A 19,515-nucleotide genomic window follows, 5' to 3' on the forward strand; every position below is an offset into this window, starting at 1 on the left:
ACTCATTCAGAACACTCCATCTCTTGTCTCAGTATGGCCCATGTGTAGGGTCCCTTGTTACCTCTGCCTTGGAAAAACCCTTGGTTCTTTAAAGATACAGCTCAAGCATGTTCTTTATTAAGCCTTCATTAATCACTCCAATTGCTAATGCCCTCCCTCCTAAATTACTTTATATTTAACTACTCTGCCTATATTCATATTTATTAGCTTTGTATTTATGCTGGTTAAATCTTTATATGTACTTTTTGTCTCTCTCATTAGAATAAAAGCTAATATGGTAGAATAGACACGGTTCCACATTCTTTGCATTTATATTTCCAGCACCAAACACAGAACCTGGCATAAAGTAGGCCCTTATATATAATTGTTTATTAATTAATGATGTTTTATACCCATGCTAATCATACTTAAACATATATGAAAATCAAAAGAGATACTTGATTTGCTTTTGTGATCTACAACCTAGGTATATTCTAATTTTGGAGGCCATGGAGTCATTGCACCATCAAAATAGAACTCAAGTCCAAGGGAAACCCAAATCAAAGATTGCTTATGGAAATATCTTGTCTTACATAAGCAATATTTTACTTTTCCAAATATTTTCTTCAAATAGACTATGTAAAATATCAACAAAGTTAGAATGGATCATTTCCTTGAATTCTCATCATATCCAATTTCAAATAATTTTTTTCTTAAAAAAAAGATTTTTCTGTATAGCACACACATTAAAAAATCTTTATTTTAAATTATACAGACATATTCACATTTTGAATTAACACCTGGACAGCACCACAATCTCTCTGACAATAAATATGCATGGGACAGAAAAGACTATCAAAGAAGTCTAGACATGATCTTCTGTTCTCCAGACAGAAAGCACATATCTGATCCATCAGCCCCAAGGGAAGAATCATCCTTTCCAGGAAGGGGTTGTATCTTCACCACTGCTTTCACTGGGGTAGTCAGAGCTATCATCTTCACGCTATGTTCACATTTTGGGAAGCTCAGCTAATGGAGAGGACACAAACTCTTTGAGGTCATTGTATTTGGAGGTTCTTGACACCATGAGTTACTTTAGATCTGTGAACTGTCTCACTGTCCTTTCACTCTCTCTTTTCAGCTCAGCAATATGGGCATCAAGACGTTTCAGGATGTGTTGAGACCGCAGTTCCTCTTCTTCCAAAAATCTTGAGGCTATTGAACTAATGGGAGATGTTGACAGGGGACGCTAAGAAAGAAATAAAAATATTGTTAACTTTTGAATATAAAAATGAATTCCCACTATGGCCCATTCATCATATTGGGTTTTTTAAAAAAGTTATCTTGGTGTATAGTTCATTTCCTGAAGAAATACTTATTCCTCAACCTTTATCCAGAATAAAAAAATTTAGTAATAAGCTCTTCTTCAAAAAGCAGTCCAAGTCTCTCCTTAACCTCTTACTAAAAGACAATAGCTTTACTACAAAAGCATAAAATTATTGATCTGAAATGGATTTCAAAAGATTTAGTTGCACAACCTGCTTACATAATTTATATCATCTACATAGGGAGTGTGCCTTATGCTTCAAAAACCTCAAAAAAAAAAAAAAAGAATTAAAGTTCTATTATTTAAAAGCACAAAATCCTTACAAATTGTAAAGCACAGATTAGGCAAAATGAAAACCAGCCAGAAGTAGTGACTAGAAGGTTAGCCTCAAAGCCAAAAGGATCTGGGCTGTTCAAGTCCTGTCTCTAGCATAAACTTGCTGTGGGATCATTAAGCCTTTCTGAGATCAAGGCAACTCTATGACAGTAAATTACAGATGAGTTAGGCTGCCAATCTGCATCCATGGAAGGTGTTACCCATGCTGGAAAATGCCCACAATGATGAAATTTAAAAATCCAGATCAAAGAGAAAACAAACTTAGAAGAATGTTTTTCCTTCTTCAAAATACAACTCCACAAAATATTACATGCTCTCTTTTGAAAATCAAAAGGGGGTAAGCAAACCAAAAGTATTTCCAAGGACTTCTTGACACTTTAACAAATTACAGTGATACTTTGAATTTTCCACTGGTAAGGTCTTTTGTTTGTCAATTAAGTCATAACAAGGAGCAAAAGGAACAGAAAGGGCAAATGGGGGACAAGCATTACATCTACTTAACTTGTGTTAAAAAAAGCTACAGTGCAATGTTATTTTTTCCCTAAAAATGTCAATAGACATGTAAAATAATCACTTAAGCCGTAATCATAGAAGCATATTATCCCAAATGAGGGAGATAACAGTCTTAACTATACTCTGCCCATACGTGACCATAGTTGGAATACTGTAATCAGTTTGGGAGTCACAATTTAGGAAGGTCATTTGACAAAATGAAACACATCAGAAGAAGAACGAACAGATTGATGATGGGATTTGAAACCACTACATATGAAGATTTGTTGGAAGAAAGATGTTTATTCTGGAAAAACTTGAGGCTGGAAGAAGTGCATGATGAATGACGTGGCTAGAAGGGCTGTTAAGTGGGAAAATCAGACTAGTTTTACTTGGTCCCAGAGAATGGAACTAGGGAAATCTTGGAGCAAGTTTGGAAGGAACAGCAGATTTCAGCTCAATAGTAGTTTAGTTGTAAGGTGCTGGACTTGAAATCAAGAATATGGGCGGGGTGGAGTTCACATATCATTTTGAGTAAAATACTAGCTAGCTGACCCTAGACAAATCACTTTAGTATTTAATATATTTTAGTATTTGGTATAAAATACTTTTGTAAAACCTTAAAGCATGAAATTAATGTAAGTTATGACATTATTAATGACTGTTATTACAAATGATAACAACGAAAGAAATTTCTGTAATGCCTGGTACAGCCCTGGTATAACCCCAAAGCAAAATGGGTCACCTTGGCAGGGAATGAGTTCCCTCTCATGAGTCTTCAAGTGTAGGTTACATGATAACTCGTTAGGGATATCATAAAAGGATTTCTGTTCATATAGAGGGTTTGGCCTCTCAACTGAGATTCTGTGAAATCAATGGCCCTGCTCAATAATAATAAATTCTACTTTAGGGCTAATTAAGCCTTGGCAATAGTGCCATAGATAGCATGCTAGACAGGTGGTCAAGACTATTGTTCGCACTATTCCCTTGATGGGTTTTCTTTTTCTTGCTTCTTCCTTTCATCTTTCTACTTAGGCCTCAGTTTCCTCATCTCTTAAAGGAGGAAAATAATACCTGCAGTGCCCCTTCACTGGGTGGTTGTGGATTTCAAACAAAATAGATATAAAGTGTTTAGCAGACTTGAAAATAGTATATACATACTAGCTATTATTACCACCATTATCAGTGGTGCTTAGCTCAGTGGCTTTACTTAAACCCATTCCTACAATTCAAGGCTAGCCACTTCTATGCTGGCAGAAGATTACCTTCCAAGATCTGATAGAGAAAAACAGTTTGAATCATTTTGAGGGTCTAGTACTTTGTTTTTTAAAGTATGCCTTTTATTTTAACTCTCTACCAATACTTCAATACAATAAAACATAATTCCATGTTCTTCATTTCAAAGAGATTACTAAAAGGCCAATTGAGTAAAGCAAATGTTTCCAAAAGGATAGCAATTTAACACCTTAGAGATCACTCTAATCAATCTAGACTATATCAGTTTCCATCTTTCAGTAGAAAGTTTGTGGAAAGCTACCATACCAAAGACAAAAATTCTTCTTGATGATTTACAGCAGATTCTGACTCTGACATGGAATCAGAAAAGTTGGCCTCATTTACATCTACTGCCATAGGCAAAAAGAAATCAGAGGTCAATGAGAAGGTAGAGCTGAAAGCGCTGATTTGGGGACTCAATCCAATAAGTGCACTGGACACAGGGTTCATTCCGATAGACAGATGTGGGATGTTAAGAGCTCCCGGCTCGCCCTTGTAGTAGTTCTGCAGTTTTTCAGTTTCTTCATGCTGACTATGCTGCAGTTCATATGTTCTCCTGGATGGTAGATTAAAAAACACAATTGGGCATTATAGAATTTTGCTCTTTTCTAATAAAACTTTAGTGGGCCCATATTTTTTAAAACCTAACAAATCATCCAATTAGTCTGCAATTTATGAAAAGTATATAGCAATTCACAATGGGTATTATCATTATTTCTGTAAAGCAGAAATGAAATTAGGAGCTTTTTCATCAGATATGTGTTTTCTTATGGTGGTAGCTTACAATGAATTAGCCAGAGGCACAGGTTTTCTATAAAAAGCCTGCTTCTCATGAGGAAAGCAATGGATTTGGGGAGGCCGGGGAAAGAGAAAATGGAAATAGCTGGCTGACAGTTCAATTAATCTGCTGTGAACCCTACACTGTGAAATACTGTAGATGTCACCATCAATCAGGATATGCTTTATTAAAAAAAAACACAGCAAATAGTTAAGGTCACAATTTTTTAAACACCATCACTAAAATTAAGGGGCTATATAACAAATGTTAATAGAAGAAATAAGTTTATGATGCAGAATAAAATAAAAAGCTGCATTTTAGAGCAAATTAAACTTCTGAGATTAAAAAATTATTGTGAAAATATAATTTTAAAATCTATTTTAGGAGAGTTGCTTTTAAAGAAAACTTTTTTAAAAATTCACTTTACCTGTACTCTGAATTCTTGAGCTCAGGCAATATGCTGTGTGTCTCATTAAAATTACACTCATAGTCATCTTGGCTCACATGAGCAGAGACTTCCAGCCTAGATTTGACCTCTACCAAGTCCTTCTTTAGCTGTTGATTTTCAGTTGCTAAATTATTAATTGCCTTGATGTAACTATCTCGGATTTCTGTTAGAGGAACTTCCATTTCCTAATAAAAGGACACAGGCAGCAGTCATTTTTAATTTGTATTCTTTGGTGTTTGAGAGTACTAACAACTTATGTCTAGGCATACATTTTTGGATTTGGCTAATGGGAGAATTTGTTCTACTTGACTGTGCATTTTGTCACAAGGATTTCAATTTTTCCCCCACTCTGGAAGCAGTGAAGAAGGGAGAGAAAGTAAATTATTTTTAAAAATTAAGAAATGTGGGAAAAGAAAAAATCTGCATGATTATAACTGGGAAAACCCATCTTATAATTTGTATCAATAATCCTAATGCTTTATCTTTCAAAATTCAAGGTTATTATAGCTCTTTTAAAGACTAAAAGACAGGTGGGATGGGGGGAAGATGGAAAATTAATCATAATAAAAAAGCTTTTCACCTTAATTGATGCTTGTGAACTTTAATGTGAACTACCTGTAAATGCCAATGATGACAAGTCATCATGATAAATGATTCACTCAATATCTTTCATCAAGTTGACAATACAAAATAAGTTCTCAAAGAAAAGCATCTACTAGATATTTGGTTGATATCTAGCTCTGGCAGAAAAGCTAAACTGCAACTAGTTTGGGGAATTTTAGGTCAAATCTACTCCATCAAACTTCTGAGCTTGGCTACATACATAACAATCTCAAATAACTTTAGTCTGTTGTTCATAATGATCCCTTCTGATCTTTCTGAAGCTTTTGACACAGAATATTCCTCCAGGTCCCATTTACTAACCATGAGTATTTTACAGGGTTCTGTCCTGGACTCTCTTCCCTTTTCCCTCTATGCTACTAGCGATCTTATCAGCTTCCATGAATTCAATTATCATGTATAGACAAATAATTCTCAGATCTACTTATCCAGCCCTAACGTCTCTTAACCTTCAGTCTCATATCTCTAATGTCTATTGGACACCTTGAAGTGGATATCCCCAGACATCTTAAACTCAACAAAATTAAACTCATTTGCTTTTCCCCAACTATTCTCTCTTCCCAATTTTCCTATAACTGTGGAGAAATTATCCACTATTCTTCCAATCACCCAGGCTTAAATTCTAGATATTATCCTCCATTCTTCATTCCCACGCTCCTCTCATATTTAATCAAATGCCAAAACCTATCAACTAGTCTGTCATCTTAACTTTGTAACAACTCTCTATACATGCCCCTCTTTTCTTCTCTGACTCTGACACTGCATCACTGGTGCAGACACTCGTCACCTCACACCTGGCTATTGCAACAGACTTCTGGTAGTTTCCCCAATCCAATCTGTTCTCTACTCAGCTATCAAATTGATCTTTCTAAATTTAGTACAGGAATGACCATATCACCTTCCTAGTCAATAAATTCCACTGGCTCCTTATTACTTCAAAGATCAAATATAAAATCCTCTACTTAGTGTTTAAAGCCCTTTCCAATCTGGTACCCTCAACCCCCACTAACTTTCCAGCCTTCTTATACCTTACAACCTCTCATGCACTGTGATCCAGTGACACTGACCTACTTATTGCTCCTTGTACAAGATCCTTCAACTTCCAACTCTTCATCTTTACTGGTTGTCTCCAGCACAGAGAAGTCTTTCCCTCCTCCTCACCTTTTCTTGACTTCCTTCTCTTCCTTCAAGCCCCAGAGAGAACTTCATCTTTTATAAGAAACTTTTTCTGACTCTTTCCCACCCCTTCTAATTCTAGTGCTAATACTTAATTCTAATGTCCTTTGAGATCATTTCCAAGTTACTTAGCTTGTCTATATGTAGTATGCTTGCATGTTGTCTCTCTCATTAGACTGTGAACTCCTTAAGAACAGGGACAGTCTTTTGCCTTTCTTTGTATCTTCAGCCCTTAGCACAGTGCCTGACACTAAGTGGGTGCTCAATATATGATTGACAGGACCTCACCAATCTAACTTTGGTGGGGCGCACATAAATGCACGCAAACACACAGGCATGTATGTGTCTGGAAGTGACAATATTTCTAGCACTTTCTAACACTTCTTTCTGACAAGATTTATAGCTTAGATCATTTTACATTATATTGTTTTCCTAAAAAACCTCATAACTTGAATGATTTAGAGCAGTGATTCCCAAAGTGGGCTCTACCGCCCCCTGGTGGGTGCTGCAGCAATCCAGGGGCAGTAATGGCCACAGGTGCATTTATCTTTCCTATTAATTGCTATTAAAATTAAAAAAAAAATTCATTTCCAGGGGGTTAAGTAATATTTTTTCTGGAAAGGGGGTGGTAGGCCAAAAAAGTTTGGGAACCACTGATTTAGAGTAATGATTCCCCCTTCATCCCATCCTAGCATTCTATACATTGGATTTATAGAATATAGAAACTGGAAGACTTGCATGACCACCTAAATCCAAGATTTTATTTTAAAAAAGGAAATTAAACTCTGTGGAAGTGAAATATGATATGATCCAGTGAAAGAATGTCAGAGGCAGGATCTGAACCCAAGTCTTCAAAGTTCTGATCCTGTGCTACATCCATAGTACTGTACTGCCTCAGGATGGGCCATCATTCCAAGCTCCTGCTGCAAGTGAAACTGCCACTATCTTAGGTGCTTTAAAGAATAAAGAGTAAAAGCAAAATTGAAATGACTTAATCCCCTTCCACACCTAAGAAGATAAAAAGTGGGATAATTAAGGTATGTGTAAACATACAACAAACAATCACAACTTCTAAAAATTAGATTGGCAAAAAAATTTATACAGACTTCAAGAATTTCATTTATAATCGAGAGAGCTGCCAATTCTTCTTGACTTCAGTCTCTCTTGCATTCATCCCTTTTTCTCTTACAGTAGTGCCCATTATCCTAGCTTAGGCCTTTTCATTTGTCCCCTAAACTATTGCTACTTTCTCCTTACTGGCCACCCTAATTCAAACATTCCCCCTCTTCAACCCATGCTCCACATAGCTGGCCAACACGATAATTCCTTAAGCACAGTGGCCACAAGGTTTTAACCTGCAAGAGGAAGCATAGCCAAGGGAACAGGGTGCTAGTTTTAGAACCATGAAGACCTGGTAATCCTGGCCAAGTCACCACCTTTCTGGGTCTAATTTCTTCATCCATAAAATGCATCTATGATACCAGGCCTTTCTAGGCTTATTCTACATTAATCTCTCCAGGGATAAGTCCATCCTGCCTAGTCTTCTTACTGTTCCTTCCATATATCATTTGACACCTCCTCCCCACATCTCCACGCCTTAGTCCAGGCTCTAATTCAAGTCTGGAATGGCAATTCTCTGTACCATCACCTCTTAGTGATCCTGGTTTCCTTAAAATCTCAGTTCAAGTACCATCTCCTTACAAAAGTCCTTTTCTGCTAAAGTGATACTTTCTTACCCAATTATCTTGTATTCATTTGCATATATACTCTATATCTTTATGTCTTTGTATATTTAAATGTAATGTGGTCTCCCCCATACAAAGTCAGCTCTTTAGGGCAAGGACTTTGTCATCTTTAGACCCCTAGCTCCCAGCACAGTGTGACACAAAGCATAAACTTAAATGCTCATGGAGTGATTGGCAAAAGAAAAGGTCATGATCAGAATAAATAAGCAATTTTATAAGAGTAAAAAGAAATCTCCATAGCCAATGATAAACTATATAGAGATGATTTAAACTAATTCTGATTTTTAAAGTATGTATTATTGTAGAAGAGAGCTAAAATCCTACTCTGAGGGCTTGCTGAGACAAGGTGACAACCCCAGTTTCTTTTTACCAGCAAAGTAGAACCCTCAGAACTTTCTACCATAATGGAAAGACTTCAAGTGTAGGACCAAATGGCAGCTGGGATGCCTGCTACTGGAAAGGCAGCATTATCAAGAGCAGAGAGGCATATTATTTGAAGGTTGGTGGTATGCCAGGAAATGAATTGTTTTGGTTGCAGCAATGCATGGAGTCCATCTATAACATATTTAGTGTGAAAAGGGAACTGACCCTTCCCCCTTTCAACTACATGTACCTGTTGAGAGTTTCAACTCAGCCCAGAAGCGAGGACTGTGTGAGGGAAATTATTGAGTGAATTTATTCGCAAGGATAGAATAACATCCAAAAATATGTGGCAGTAGAGTCAAGAGGTCATGAGCCCAGGGTAGCAGAGTGATCTTCCCTGCAATACCCCCTGGACTGCCCCACTGGATGGCGCAGGCAAAATAGAGAGCTATGGTTGGTTCCCAAGATGTGATGTGTGGGAGTTAGTGGGTAGAGAAGTTTGATAAACTGAGGCAAGAGCAAATTTTGTTCTCTTCGCTTCTGTGTTTGGTGCTGAATTCCCTGTATAATGTGGCTAAGGGCCCTCATGGTGGCCATAGCATAGCAAGCTAAATGGAGCAATAAGTAAACTATATATCTTTCTCCTATTTTTCCATCTTTTCTCCTACTATTTTTGATTTAATAAAATTATTAATTTGAGGCCAGTCTCATAATTTTAATTCTATATAACTGACTATGATATATAATAGCTGACAATAATATATAATAACTGACTATAATATATAACAATAACATTAGCAAACCTGTAGCCATCAAAAGCATGCACATATTACATATAATTGGGAAAATTAAATGTCTTTAAAATAAAAGCATGTCCATATACCAGTGAAGTATTGTAGGAAGATTTTACACGTAATATAATAATATGAAGTGACTTATATTAGGAACTGTGCTTTCTGCATCACAGCATATGAAAATCTCTAGGCAAGAAAGAATAGTATTCTCTATTTTCACTACTGCTATTATTTTCTTATTACTGAAAAATTAAGTGTAAAAAGCTAATTACATGGCTCTCCTCCCTACTTCCTGTCAGCTGGTTCTACATAATTGTTTAAAAACTTTAGAAAGTAAATGCAATTCTCTATTTACATACCCCTATAGGTACAGATTCCATATCCTCCAAGGTGTCAGAAAGTTGTTTATTTTCTAACCTGAGTGCTTCCAGTTGTGTCAAAATATCCTAAGCAGAAGCAAAGTAAATGAATTAATGAGGCTACAAACATTAAGTTGAAACACACCATACTCCAAAATAGATTTTGTGGCACCAGTCCTATGTGATGATTCTGGTCTGTGAGGAATCCCAAAATTCTTTCTGCAGTCAGGGTTTTTCCTGGCAAGCAAGCACAAATTCTTCTAAATCCACATACCCTCCCTTCCCCACCTCCCACCGCCCAATGAGGTTCTAGGCATTACATAGAATTGGTTCTCTTACTAACTGCTGTAGTCTGTTTCTAACAGTTGCTTTTTTTTAATAGGAACTGAGCCCTTTTTTTCCCCACAAAACTTGGCTTTTAGAAAGCCATTTTTTAAGAAGGAGATGTTTACATGTAGCTATATAGTGATTTATTCATTATTAACTGTAAGAAGGCAGTATATAAGAAGAATTTAACTGTAACATAGAACCTCTCCAAGTAATTTGATAGGTAGATCAAAATTTGGTAGGTGGTGGTTATAAGGTGGCAAATTTCAATTCAAGATAAAAAAAAAAGTTAACAGGTAGAACTCTCTTATAAGGGGATAGGCTGCTTTGATCCAGCTATACCACTGCTGGGTTTATACCGCAAAGAGTTAATAAGGAAAAAGACTTGTACAAAAAATATTTATAGCTGTGCTCTTTGTGGTGGCAAAAAAATTGGAAAATGAGGGGATGCCCTTCAAAATGGGAATGGCTAAACAAATGGTGGTATCTGATGGTGATGGAATACTATTGTGCTAAAAGGAATAATGAACTGGAGGAATTCCATGTGAACTGGATTGACCTCCAGGAACTGATGCAGAATGAAAGGAGCAGAACCAGGAGAACCTTATACATAGAGATATGCTGTGGTACAGTTAATTGTAATGGACTTCTCTACTAGTAGCAGTGCAATGATCCAGGACAATTCTGAGGGACTTATGAGAAAGAACGCTATCTACATCCAGAGAAAGAACTGTGGGAGCAGAAACACAGAAGAAAAACAACTGCTTGATCACATGGGTCAATGGGGATATGATTGGGGATGTAGACAACTCTAAGCAATCACCCTAGTGCAAATATCAATAATACGAAAATAAGTCTTGATCAATGACACAAATAAAACCCATTGCATGTTGGCTATGGAAGGGGGATGGGAGGAGTGGAGGGAAAGAACATGAATCATGTAACCATGGAAAAAAATTTTTAATTAATCAATACAAATTATATATTTAAAAAAAAAAATAAGGGGATAGGCTGTACCTTGTAATCTGTCACTGGAAATATTCAAAGAGTTGATAACTAAATGACCTTCTGGCAAGGAATACTACCTTGGGAAGAAGCTCCATCTAGAAGGCTAGATATCTTCTAACACTTGTTTTCAATTCTGATTCTATAAGCTGAATTTAAAGATGAAGAAAGCAAGAAGTTCGACCAAAAAGTTGAACAATATCAATCCATGCAACATTGGTCAAAGTAGAAATGATTCAACTTTTCTGTCTCCTAACCCAATGCCAAAATGTTTTAAGTAAAATACAAATGCTAGATATTTAAAAGATTTGCTTTGCTTTTAGTAATGGAACTATTCAAGTACTTCTTCATATGAACTGACTAGACACATATCACATGCAAAGGGCGAAATATAACAGGAAACCTATTCAGCATAAAAAATTATGGTTTTTCAATCTCTGACTTCAAGAGAATACTATGTTCCCAAGCAAAGACAAGTCACTGTAGGTTTACCTTTTGGTCCATTGCTTTAGTTTCTGCTTTTCCCAGTTCAGATCTGAGGTGTCGTTCCATTTCAGAGCTAGTTCCACTGACTGAAGCAATGGCTATATCACGCTGATGCACCTCCCGCATCAGTTTGGAAATTTCTATTTTCATTCCTTCAAGAGCACAATTATAAGTCTGCTCATTCTGCAATATCTGCTCTTTTAGCTACAAAGAAACAAGTAATATAAGTCCAAAAAAGTTGAATTAGGGATATGTAGATAATGTAAATATTCATCCCTATCCTAACTATAAATAAGCACTGATGTTTTCAATATGCCTGTATTTCCTAAATGTTTTCTGCAGACATGATCCATTTGCTTAATTGTCTATTGTCATAGGAAAATTACAGATTAGGCTTTATTATAGTTTAGTGAAAAAGTAGACCAGGAAATGCTGGCAGAGCTGAACATTCCAAACCTGGAATGCTGCAGAGGGACTTTACACAGTGACTCTAATGGCTGTTGGCTTTTGGGGAGCTGGAGTTTAGCAACTGACTGAAGAGCCTGCAGATTCTGGGTTATCTCTGTGCCTTGGGAAATATATTCAAGATCATCTATCAAACCAAGGAAGTTCATATTGAGAATAGAGTGTTATCTTATATGGTGGACATAAAGATATATCTTTCTCCCTGACTTCCCCAGTGGATTTACTTGGCTGTTTACCTGGAGTTTCAAGAGACTTGATCCAGCTTGAAAACCATCCAGTGCTTTCATCCATTCTCTGTGAGATTCCCAGTAACCCCTGCTTTATCAACCCTGCCTAAACTGGCTACTTGTAGTTAGTGTTAGAGAAGCCATTTACCCTATCCAACATTCTCTTGGCAGTTACCCATAGACATTTAGTGACAGTTGATCCTCTTACCTCCACTTCCTATCCCTGATCCTTTATTAAACCTTTTATAAAAGCTTCCTTGACTTCTCCTTCCCAGATTACAAGAACCCACTGTTAAGTTTCCCTGTTTCCCTGGCTGTGTTTGGGTTTTGTTATTTTGTTATTTCCCCAGCTAAGTTTGTGATAGTTTGTTACCTAGCCCCAAGTCAGTGAGGGACTAGTTTTACCCTGCTTGTGTTTCCCCCTCTAATCCCCTACCTATTCCCTGTAACTTATTTTACTATATAACCAGAGATTCTCTGAATGTTAGTTAAAAAGAGCTATATGCAAATCTCAGCTATGTGACCTTAGTGTTTCTGAGTCTATTATATATAGTATAATTCTATAACATATATAAATAGAACTTTACTTTTTTAATCTCCATCTTATACTGGTTGTTAGAGTCTTCCATCACCTTGAGCGCTTCATGTTTTTCCACTAGCTCTTGGCTTAGCTGTTTGCATGTTGTACTCACAGATCCCAAGCTAGACGACAGGAAAATAAAAGAAGAAGAGTTCAAATTTAGGAGTAGCCAAATCTTCTTAGCAGCAAAATTATTTTAACACTCTTGTCAAGGAAGATTTCCAAATCTCCACCTCTACACTTACCTACTCAACTTTCCAATTCACTAACCTCAAGGGGATTCAAAACAAATATCTATTTAAATGTCCTATTGATGAAATTATTAAAAATTAAAAGCCCTCAGTTCAGAATAATAAATTCTTCCAATAAAAAATTAGCATCTACTCCCAGTTTCTTTATCACCATATCAAAGCCATCATTCTCTGTTCTCAAGGCTTAAAAACTTGGAGTTATTTTTTTATCTGTCTCTCTTTTATAAAAACTGCAACATCCCAATCCAGCCCAACTAAAAAAGTCCAAACAATGTTTAAAAGCCCTAATTGTTCTTCCTTTCTTTAGCCTCTTAAAGAGTCATCCATTTTTCTTCAGTCGTCTAACTACCACTTGGGTTTCAGTTCTTATCACCTCACAATGTCTTGCCAGATAAAGAGGTAGCACAGTGGATAGAGTATTGTGCTTAAGAGTCAGGAAGACACGAGTTCAAATCAAATTTTTAAAGGCCATATTCACAGACTCCAGGGTAAGAATCTCTTACAGGAAATTTAGTCATCTCTACTAAGCACTCAAAATGTGGTACACATCTGTAAGCTTCATTCTTCATGCTTCTACACTATTGTATAAGTGGAAATTTTGTACCTTTGAACTATATTCCTCAGAATTCCTTTAGTATTTCCCAGAATTCCTTTTAATCTCTCCACCATGTTGGGTGGTCACGTTTTGTATATAGTTGGCTGTAACTCTGTCTCTCTCCCTTTTTCCACATGCGCGGCTGGGAAAACTGGCTTTCTTTACTGAGTTTTTTTCTTCCCTTGCTTCAAGTTTTTATAAATAAATCTTATTAAATATAATACTTGAAGTATGTAGATATTAATTTTAATTCTCACTATTTGGATACCACATTGGAAAATGAATTCTCAAATTTTTTACTCAGCTTTTTTTCAGTAAAGACAATAAGTTTGCCCAGTGGTTTAGATACTGCCCACCCACCACAAGAGCCAAGAGCGGGGGCAACCTCTTCTCTCTGCACACTCTGCGCTCTCCCAGACCCATTGCCTGAGCTCCTGCCGCTGCTGAGTGGTACCCACCTAGTCTCTAGCCTCTGACAACCCACAACCAGACCCTCCTGCCATCTGCACCACTTTTTTCACATAGAAGGGTAAAATCCCCAATTCCATTGGCCTACCCCTCCCTCCCCACCACATGCCCACATGGTTTTTCAAGCTTGTGCTAGTTGCTTTTCAACAGGGGAGCACAGTGTGGAACAGAAAAAAAAAAAACTGTGCTATTCAGCTCCACCCCCTTCTAGTTTTCAAGCAGATTTTTTTTAAAGCTGACTTTAAACTCTGGCTTAGAAGCCAGCTACTGAGAGTTTTTCATAGGGAGGGCAGATAACCCAAAGAGGTGAATTTAAAGTCAGAGTTTTGGGGATTTTGCCTCTGTTTTTTTCCCCCTTTTCTCCTGATGCAAAACACCAAAAGAAGCCCTCTCTCATATGCAAATACACTATTGTTCTTCCTAGAAGTTTTGCCCCTAGGGAGGAAAGGACTGGAGAATGGCTTTTTACAGGCCTCTAACCTAACACTAAAAGGCTTTTCCACCCCCTTCAAGTCAGTGTCTTTGTTTTACCTATAAATAAAATCTATTCAGCATTTTTTTTGAGGAATAATGCTGTTACAAAATATGCTTGAAACTCTGAAAGAACAGTTTAAGTTGGAAAAGCTGACAAGCCTATTAGACTGGCTCTGTTTAATTCTTTTCTTGGCAGTTTTAATTTTCATTGGATATTTCCCATTTTATTTACTTCTCCTTAAGAATATGCAGCAACAAGCTAGGCTGCTTGAATTACAGACAAAACTGAAATATTTTGAAGAAGTTTTGAAAATCTTAAATACTCTTAAAATGCAGAATGGAGATTCTGCCCAGTGCATATATGGGGAACTCCAGAGGTGTGAGGAAAGAAATGAAAATGGATGATAATAATGGAGAGGGGAAGGAACTTTAAAGAGATCTGGAAGTTTACTGATGTTAACTTTTTGAGTTTTGGTTCCCCTCCAAATAGTGCAGAAGTCTATTGGAACTGGAGAAAAGGACTTCTGAATTCACTGCCCGTAAATCCTGTCATGCTTATTGTATTTTTTTTTATTATTATTTTAAACCCTTAACTTCTGCGTATTGACTTATAGGTGAAAGAGTGGTAAGGATAGGCAATGGGGGTCAAGTGACTTGCCCAGGGTCACACAGCTGGGAAGTGTCTGAGGCCGGATTTGAACCTAGGACCTCCCGTCTCTAGGCCTGGCTCTCAATCCACTGAGCTACCCAGCTGCCCCCCATGCTTATTGTATTTTGCTGATTATTTGCTTTAAGGTTTAATTTTTTTTAAGTTCATGTATTAATCTAAACAATATCTTTATGTTAAGCTACTGTGTTTTGCCTATTAGATATTCTGTTACATTATCTTTATTTGTACCTTTCCCCTATGACTGTACTGAAGAACATATATTGTAAAAGCCCATAAACACCTTGCACAAACTTTTTTTTCCAGTGGCAAAACCATAACTACTTATGTATGCTGGGTTTGTCACCAGATCCATCAAGGTCACGTTGCCTAAATGGCCTTTTGTTTCATTTTTGCCTTCATTAATTGATAATGGATGGACTCCATAAAAACTGGTTACAACTATATACAACCTTTAGAGAATTTAATGAGCTAAATATCTCAATTAATTTTAAGGGGTCTTCAGAAATGATTTTTAGATAAGTAGTAGCTTCGGAATGATATTTACATATACATATATATTAAAAGAAATGTTGAATTAAAGGTAGAGAGCAAAGTAGAAGTTCCTGCCACAAAAGTTTTATATAAATCATGAAGCGAAAGTAGTTTCTGCATGGTTTTTTAACCAGTCAGCTCAATTCTACCCTTCCACCAGAACAACCTAGATTCTTGGTGACGTTTTAAACTCCAAAAGGTTTTTATCAGCAGTACAAAGGCTTGTGTTTTTTCTAGGCTCTTCTGCCACATTTTGCAATGATGGCAATAATAGACTTTGTTAAAAATATCTTTGCCAAGGTTGAAAGATTTGCTACATCTGTAGAATTTGTGACAAGTATCCATGAATTCATAGGTTTTTTAAATGTCATACAACAAGTGGCTATATAGAGACTCATGTGAATTCCTATATGATAGTGGTTTTGTTTGCTAATGTCATTAATGGGGGTACTATATTTGGGAATTTTGGTACTTTCTTTGAATGTGCATCATCTACTATACTACTGTTTTATAAAACTGCTACTTTGTGAAAATCATTTGTACTCACAAAGTGGTTCATGGCTAAGTTAAAAAGGAAATGGATCTCATTTTGGGTGAGAAACCTTTGTATTCTACCCTTCCTTGGCTGACAGAGTGTGTCACTAATTGTAAGCTATATATTTTTGATTTTTAAAACATTTTTTCCCTAGTATGTGCACTATAGTATTTGATTTTTATTTTTTCCTCTCCTTTTTTGAACTTGAAGCACATATTACCAGTATTAAAAAGTTATCGTTTTTTTTTTTTAATTTTGTACTAGGTTAAGTTTAAAAATGTACATTATCCCTAATGTCCCTGCATACTCAAAAAGCTTTAGACTATAGAAATAATACTGTTGATTGTTTAAAAAGCTATGGGACTTTGCTTAATAATTCTGTCTTATTCCAGAAGAGACCAAAAAGAGCCATTGCACAGTGCCAAAGAAGCACAAAGGTAACCTGCATAGTGTCAATCAAGCACAAGGTCAAAGAGATCAAACCAATCCAAGTGGGAATGGGGAGATTTTGAGCCAAGACAAGAAGACTTGAACTTGTCTGGGGTTCAAGGTTACAGCTGTTTTGACATATGTCAGAGGCAGATCTTCCTTAAACCACATTCTACCAAGCACCTCACTTTGGCTGCCATCCTGGCTCCAGTATCCCTGAGAGAAAAGGTGAAATCAGACCAGAAAATACTATTTCCCATTTGCTACTAAAAAAAAAAATCTAGTCCCTTTTCTGTATGGCAAACTTTCTGTAGTCCTGGCTACTGATTGGGTTAAGTGCTTAATTACATAAATCACTTTAATTGGGTCCTGATTCAAGGACCTGTTATACCTTTATTTTTCCTTTACTTAGAATTTTTACACACAAGACTCTGATATTTTATATTTCACCCACAAGTTATTTTTTCTCTTTTATTTGAATTTTTTGATGTTTTTGATTTTCTTTTGCCAATTGATTCGTATACCTCATAACTCAGCCATGTATCCCTGAGTTATCCCTGTGTCACTATCCTCCTCAGGGGAGATTGTATTATTATCCTATAATGCGAAGTTTAAATTCTTTTGAGAGCAATTTTAGGATAAAAAACTTGCTCCCTCCCAGAATCCAGAAAGTGAACTTTTTGGAGAAGGTGCCATGAAGATGCCCATAGAGACCACACGCTGCACCAGAAGATCCAGAGTGAACTTTGGGATGTGCTAAATTGAACTGTGGGGGGTTGAATACATTTGTTTTGAATGTATACTCTTACACCAAAGGGGACTGCCCCTAAATTGGCTTTTTTGTCAACCTAGAAATCATGGGTTTTGTTCTTTTCCTTTTATCCACAAATTATTGCAATTTATAAGCTGGTTATGTTTAAAATGATCCCTTTAGGGATACTGGTCTCCCAACAGGATCACAGAGGGGAATGTATAAGTGGAAATTTTTTACCTTTGAACTACGTGCCCCAGAATTCCTTTAGTATTTCCCAGAATTCCTTCTAATCTCTCCATCATGTTGAGTGGTCACATTTTGTATATAGTTGGCTGTAACTCTGTCTCTCTTTTCCTGCATGCGAGGCTGGGAAAACTGTCTTTTCTTTACTGAGATTTTTTTCTTCCCTTGCTTCAAGTTTTTATAAATAAATCTTATTAAATATTATTGGATATTAATTTTAATTCTCACACTATAAATTCTGACTCACTCAAGTCAAAGTATGTTGTGCCGATTCCCACAGACTTTCTAACTTTGCCTTCTGTTCTTTGCATATATCTTTATTCTCTTGCCTAAAAGATGCCCATCCACCATGACCACCACCACTACCATCCATAATTATCCCTTCAAGACATTCAAATTTTATTTATCATCAGTAAGCTTCCACCAACAAATTATTTTCTAATGATCATTCCTAAATTTGAGTGTGCAGGTATGAGTGTGTTGCTGTTGTTTAGTCGTTTCAGTTATGTCCAACTCTTTCATGACCCCATGTAGTGTTTTCTTGGCAAAGATACTGGAGTGATTTACTATGACCTTCTTAAGCTCATTTTAAGGAAGAGGAAACAGGAAAACAGATTTAAGGACTTGCTTAAGGTCACAAAGCTAGTAAACATCTGAGATCAGATTTGAACTCAGGTCTTCTTGACTCCAGGCCCAGTACTCTATCCACTAAGCCACCTAGCTGTTCCTGTCTGCAAATACATCAAAAAAATAAAATGTATTTGTATGTGTTTTTATATGTGTGTTTGTAAATATTTATCAACAAGATGCTTATAATGTTCTCAAAAATTCTGTGTGCTAACTTTTGACTCACTCAACTACATTGTAAGAAGCTGAAAAAAAGTGATGCCATCCAGTTCACATCTTTTTCTAATCTGTATCATTTATGACTGTACCCTAAACTGTTCAATAAGTATGCTTTTTAATCAGTAAGATCTTTGGTTTCGACTGTAACCCATCCAATTTACTGGATAAGCTACCATTAAAATTTACCAAATAAATTAACATTCAAAAATGCTGTGTGGGTTCAATGAAACCAAGAGACTAATCCTAGAAAAATAGCAAATCTCTTCATTTCTTGACTTTTTTGAAAGTTTTATTTACAATCTTAAGTAATTACCTAAACAAAATACCATTTAAATATTATGCCAAAGATGACTGCAAAAATTTACATTAGTTGATTCTCTATTTTCCTTTTGAATTTAAAAAAAAACCTGTCATTATTTTTAACACTGTGACTTGTGCTACAATTGACAAATTGACCATTTGCAACTATTTTTACTACAAAATCAAGAAAATGAGGATTATAAACTAAAAGCAAAAGTAATTTATAAAGTATAACAAGACTAAATTTTGGCCTTAAGAGATTTTGTTTTATAAAATGTACACTGAAGGATGCTTCAAAATTTATGACCAAAGACCATCACAAGTGTTCCAAGATTAAAAAAGTAAAAGAAAAAAATATAAAGAAATTATATAGGAAGTCAGAAAATTTTTAAGATGGATCTATTAGAAATACTGAATAAAATGAAATCTTATTACTGAATTTCACTTACTCATGTTATCCCTGTCAGGAATGATAATAATCCTCTAAGAGTGAATTATGTAAGATTTTCAAGAAAATAAAAATTACCACAGACTACCATTTCTACTCAGAGATATTTGGCTCTTAAGATGCATGAAGTCAAAAAGGTTAAATTACAACTATTATAGGGGAAATCCTTGATCTAGAATTGCTTCCCT

At 36.1% G+C, this 19,515-nt stretch overlaps 1 protein-coding gene across 2 annotated transcripts in view; it reads right to left on the bottom strand.

The window, feature by feature from the left end:
* Positions 1–723: 723 nt before the first annotated feature.
* CEP63 (centrosomal protein 63) overlaps positions 724–19,515 on the bottom strand; it is a 47,136-nt gene continuing 28,344 nt past the window's right edge. For both annotated transcript variants that reach the window (XM_044669997.1, XM_044669996.1), the window contains 4 exons: positions 12,791–12,905; positions 11,518–11,715; positions 9,694–9,780; positions 724–1,228 (listed from right to left, as the gene is read on the bottom strand). In XM_044669997.1, the coding sequence (XP_044525932.1) occupies positions 1,070–1,228; positions 9,694–9,780; positions 11,518–11,715; positions 12,791–12,905 (559 nt within the window). In that variant the 3' untranslated portion in view covers positions 724–1,069. The remainder of the gene's footprint in view (positions 1,229–9,693; positions 9,781–11,517; positions 11,716–12,790; positions 12,906–19,515) is intronic.

Source organism: Gracilinanus agilis, chromosome 3, assembly GCF_016433145.1.
Source record: "Gracilinanus agilis isolate LMUSP501 chromosome 3, AgileGrace, whole genome shotgun sequence".
NCBI lineage: Eukaryota > Metazoa > Chordata > Mammalia > Didelphimorphia > Didelphidae > Gracilinanus > Gracilinanus agilis.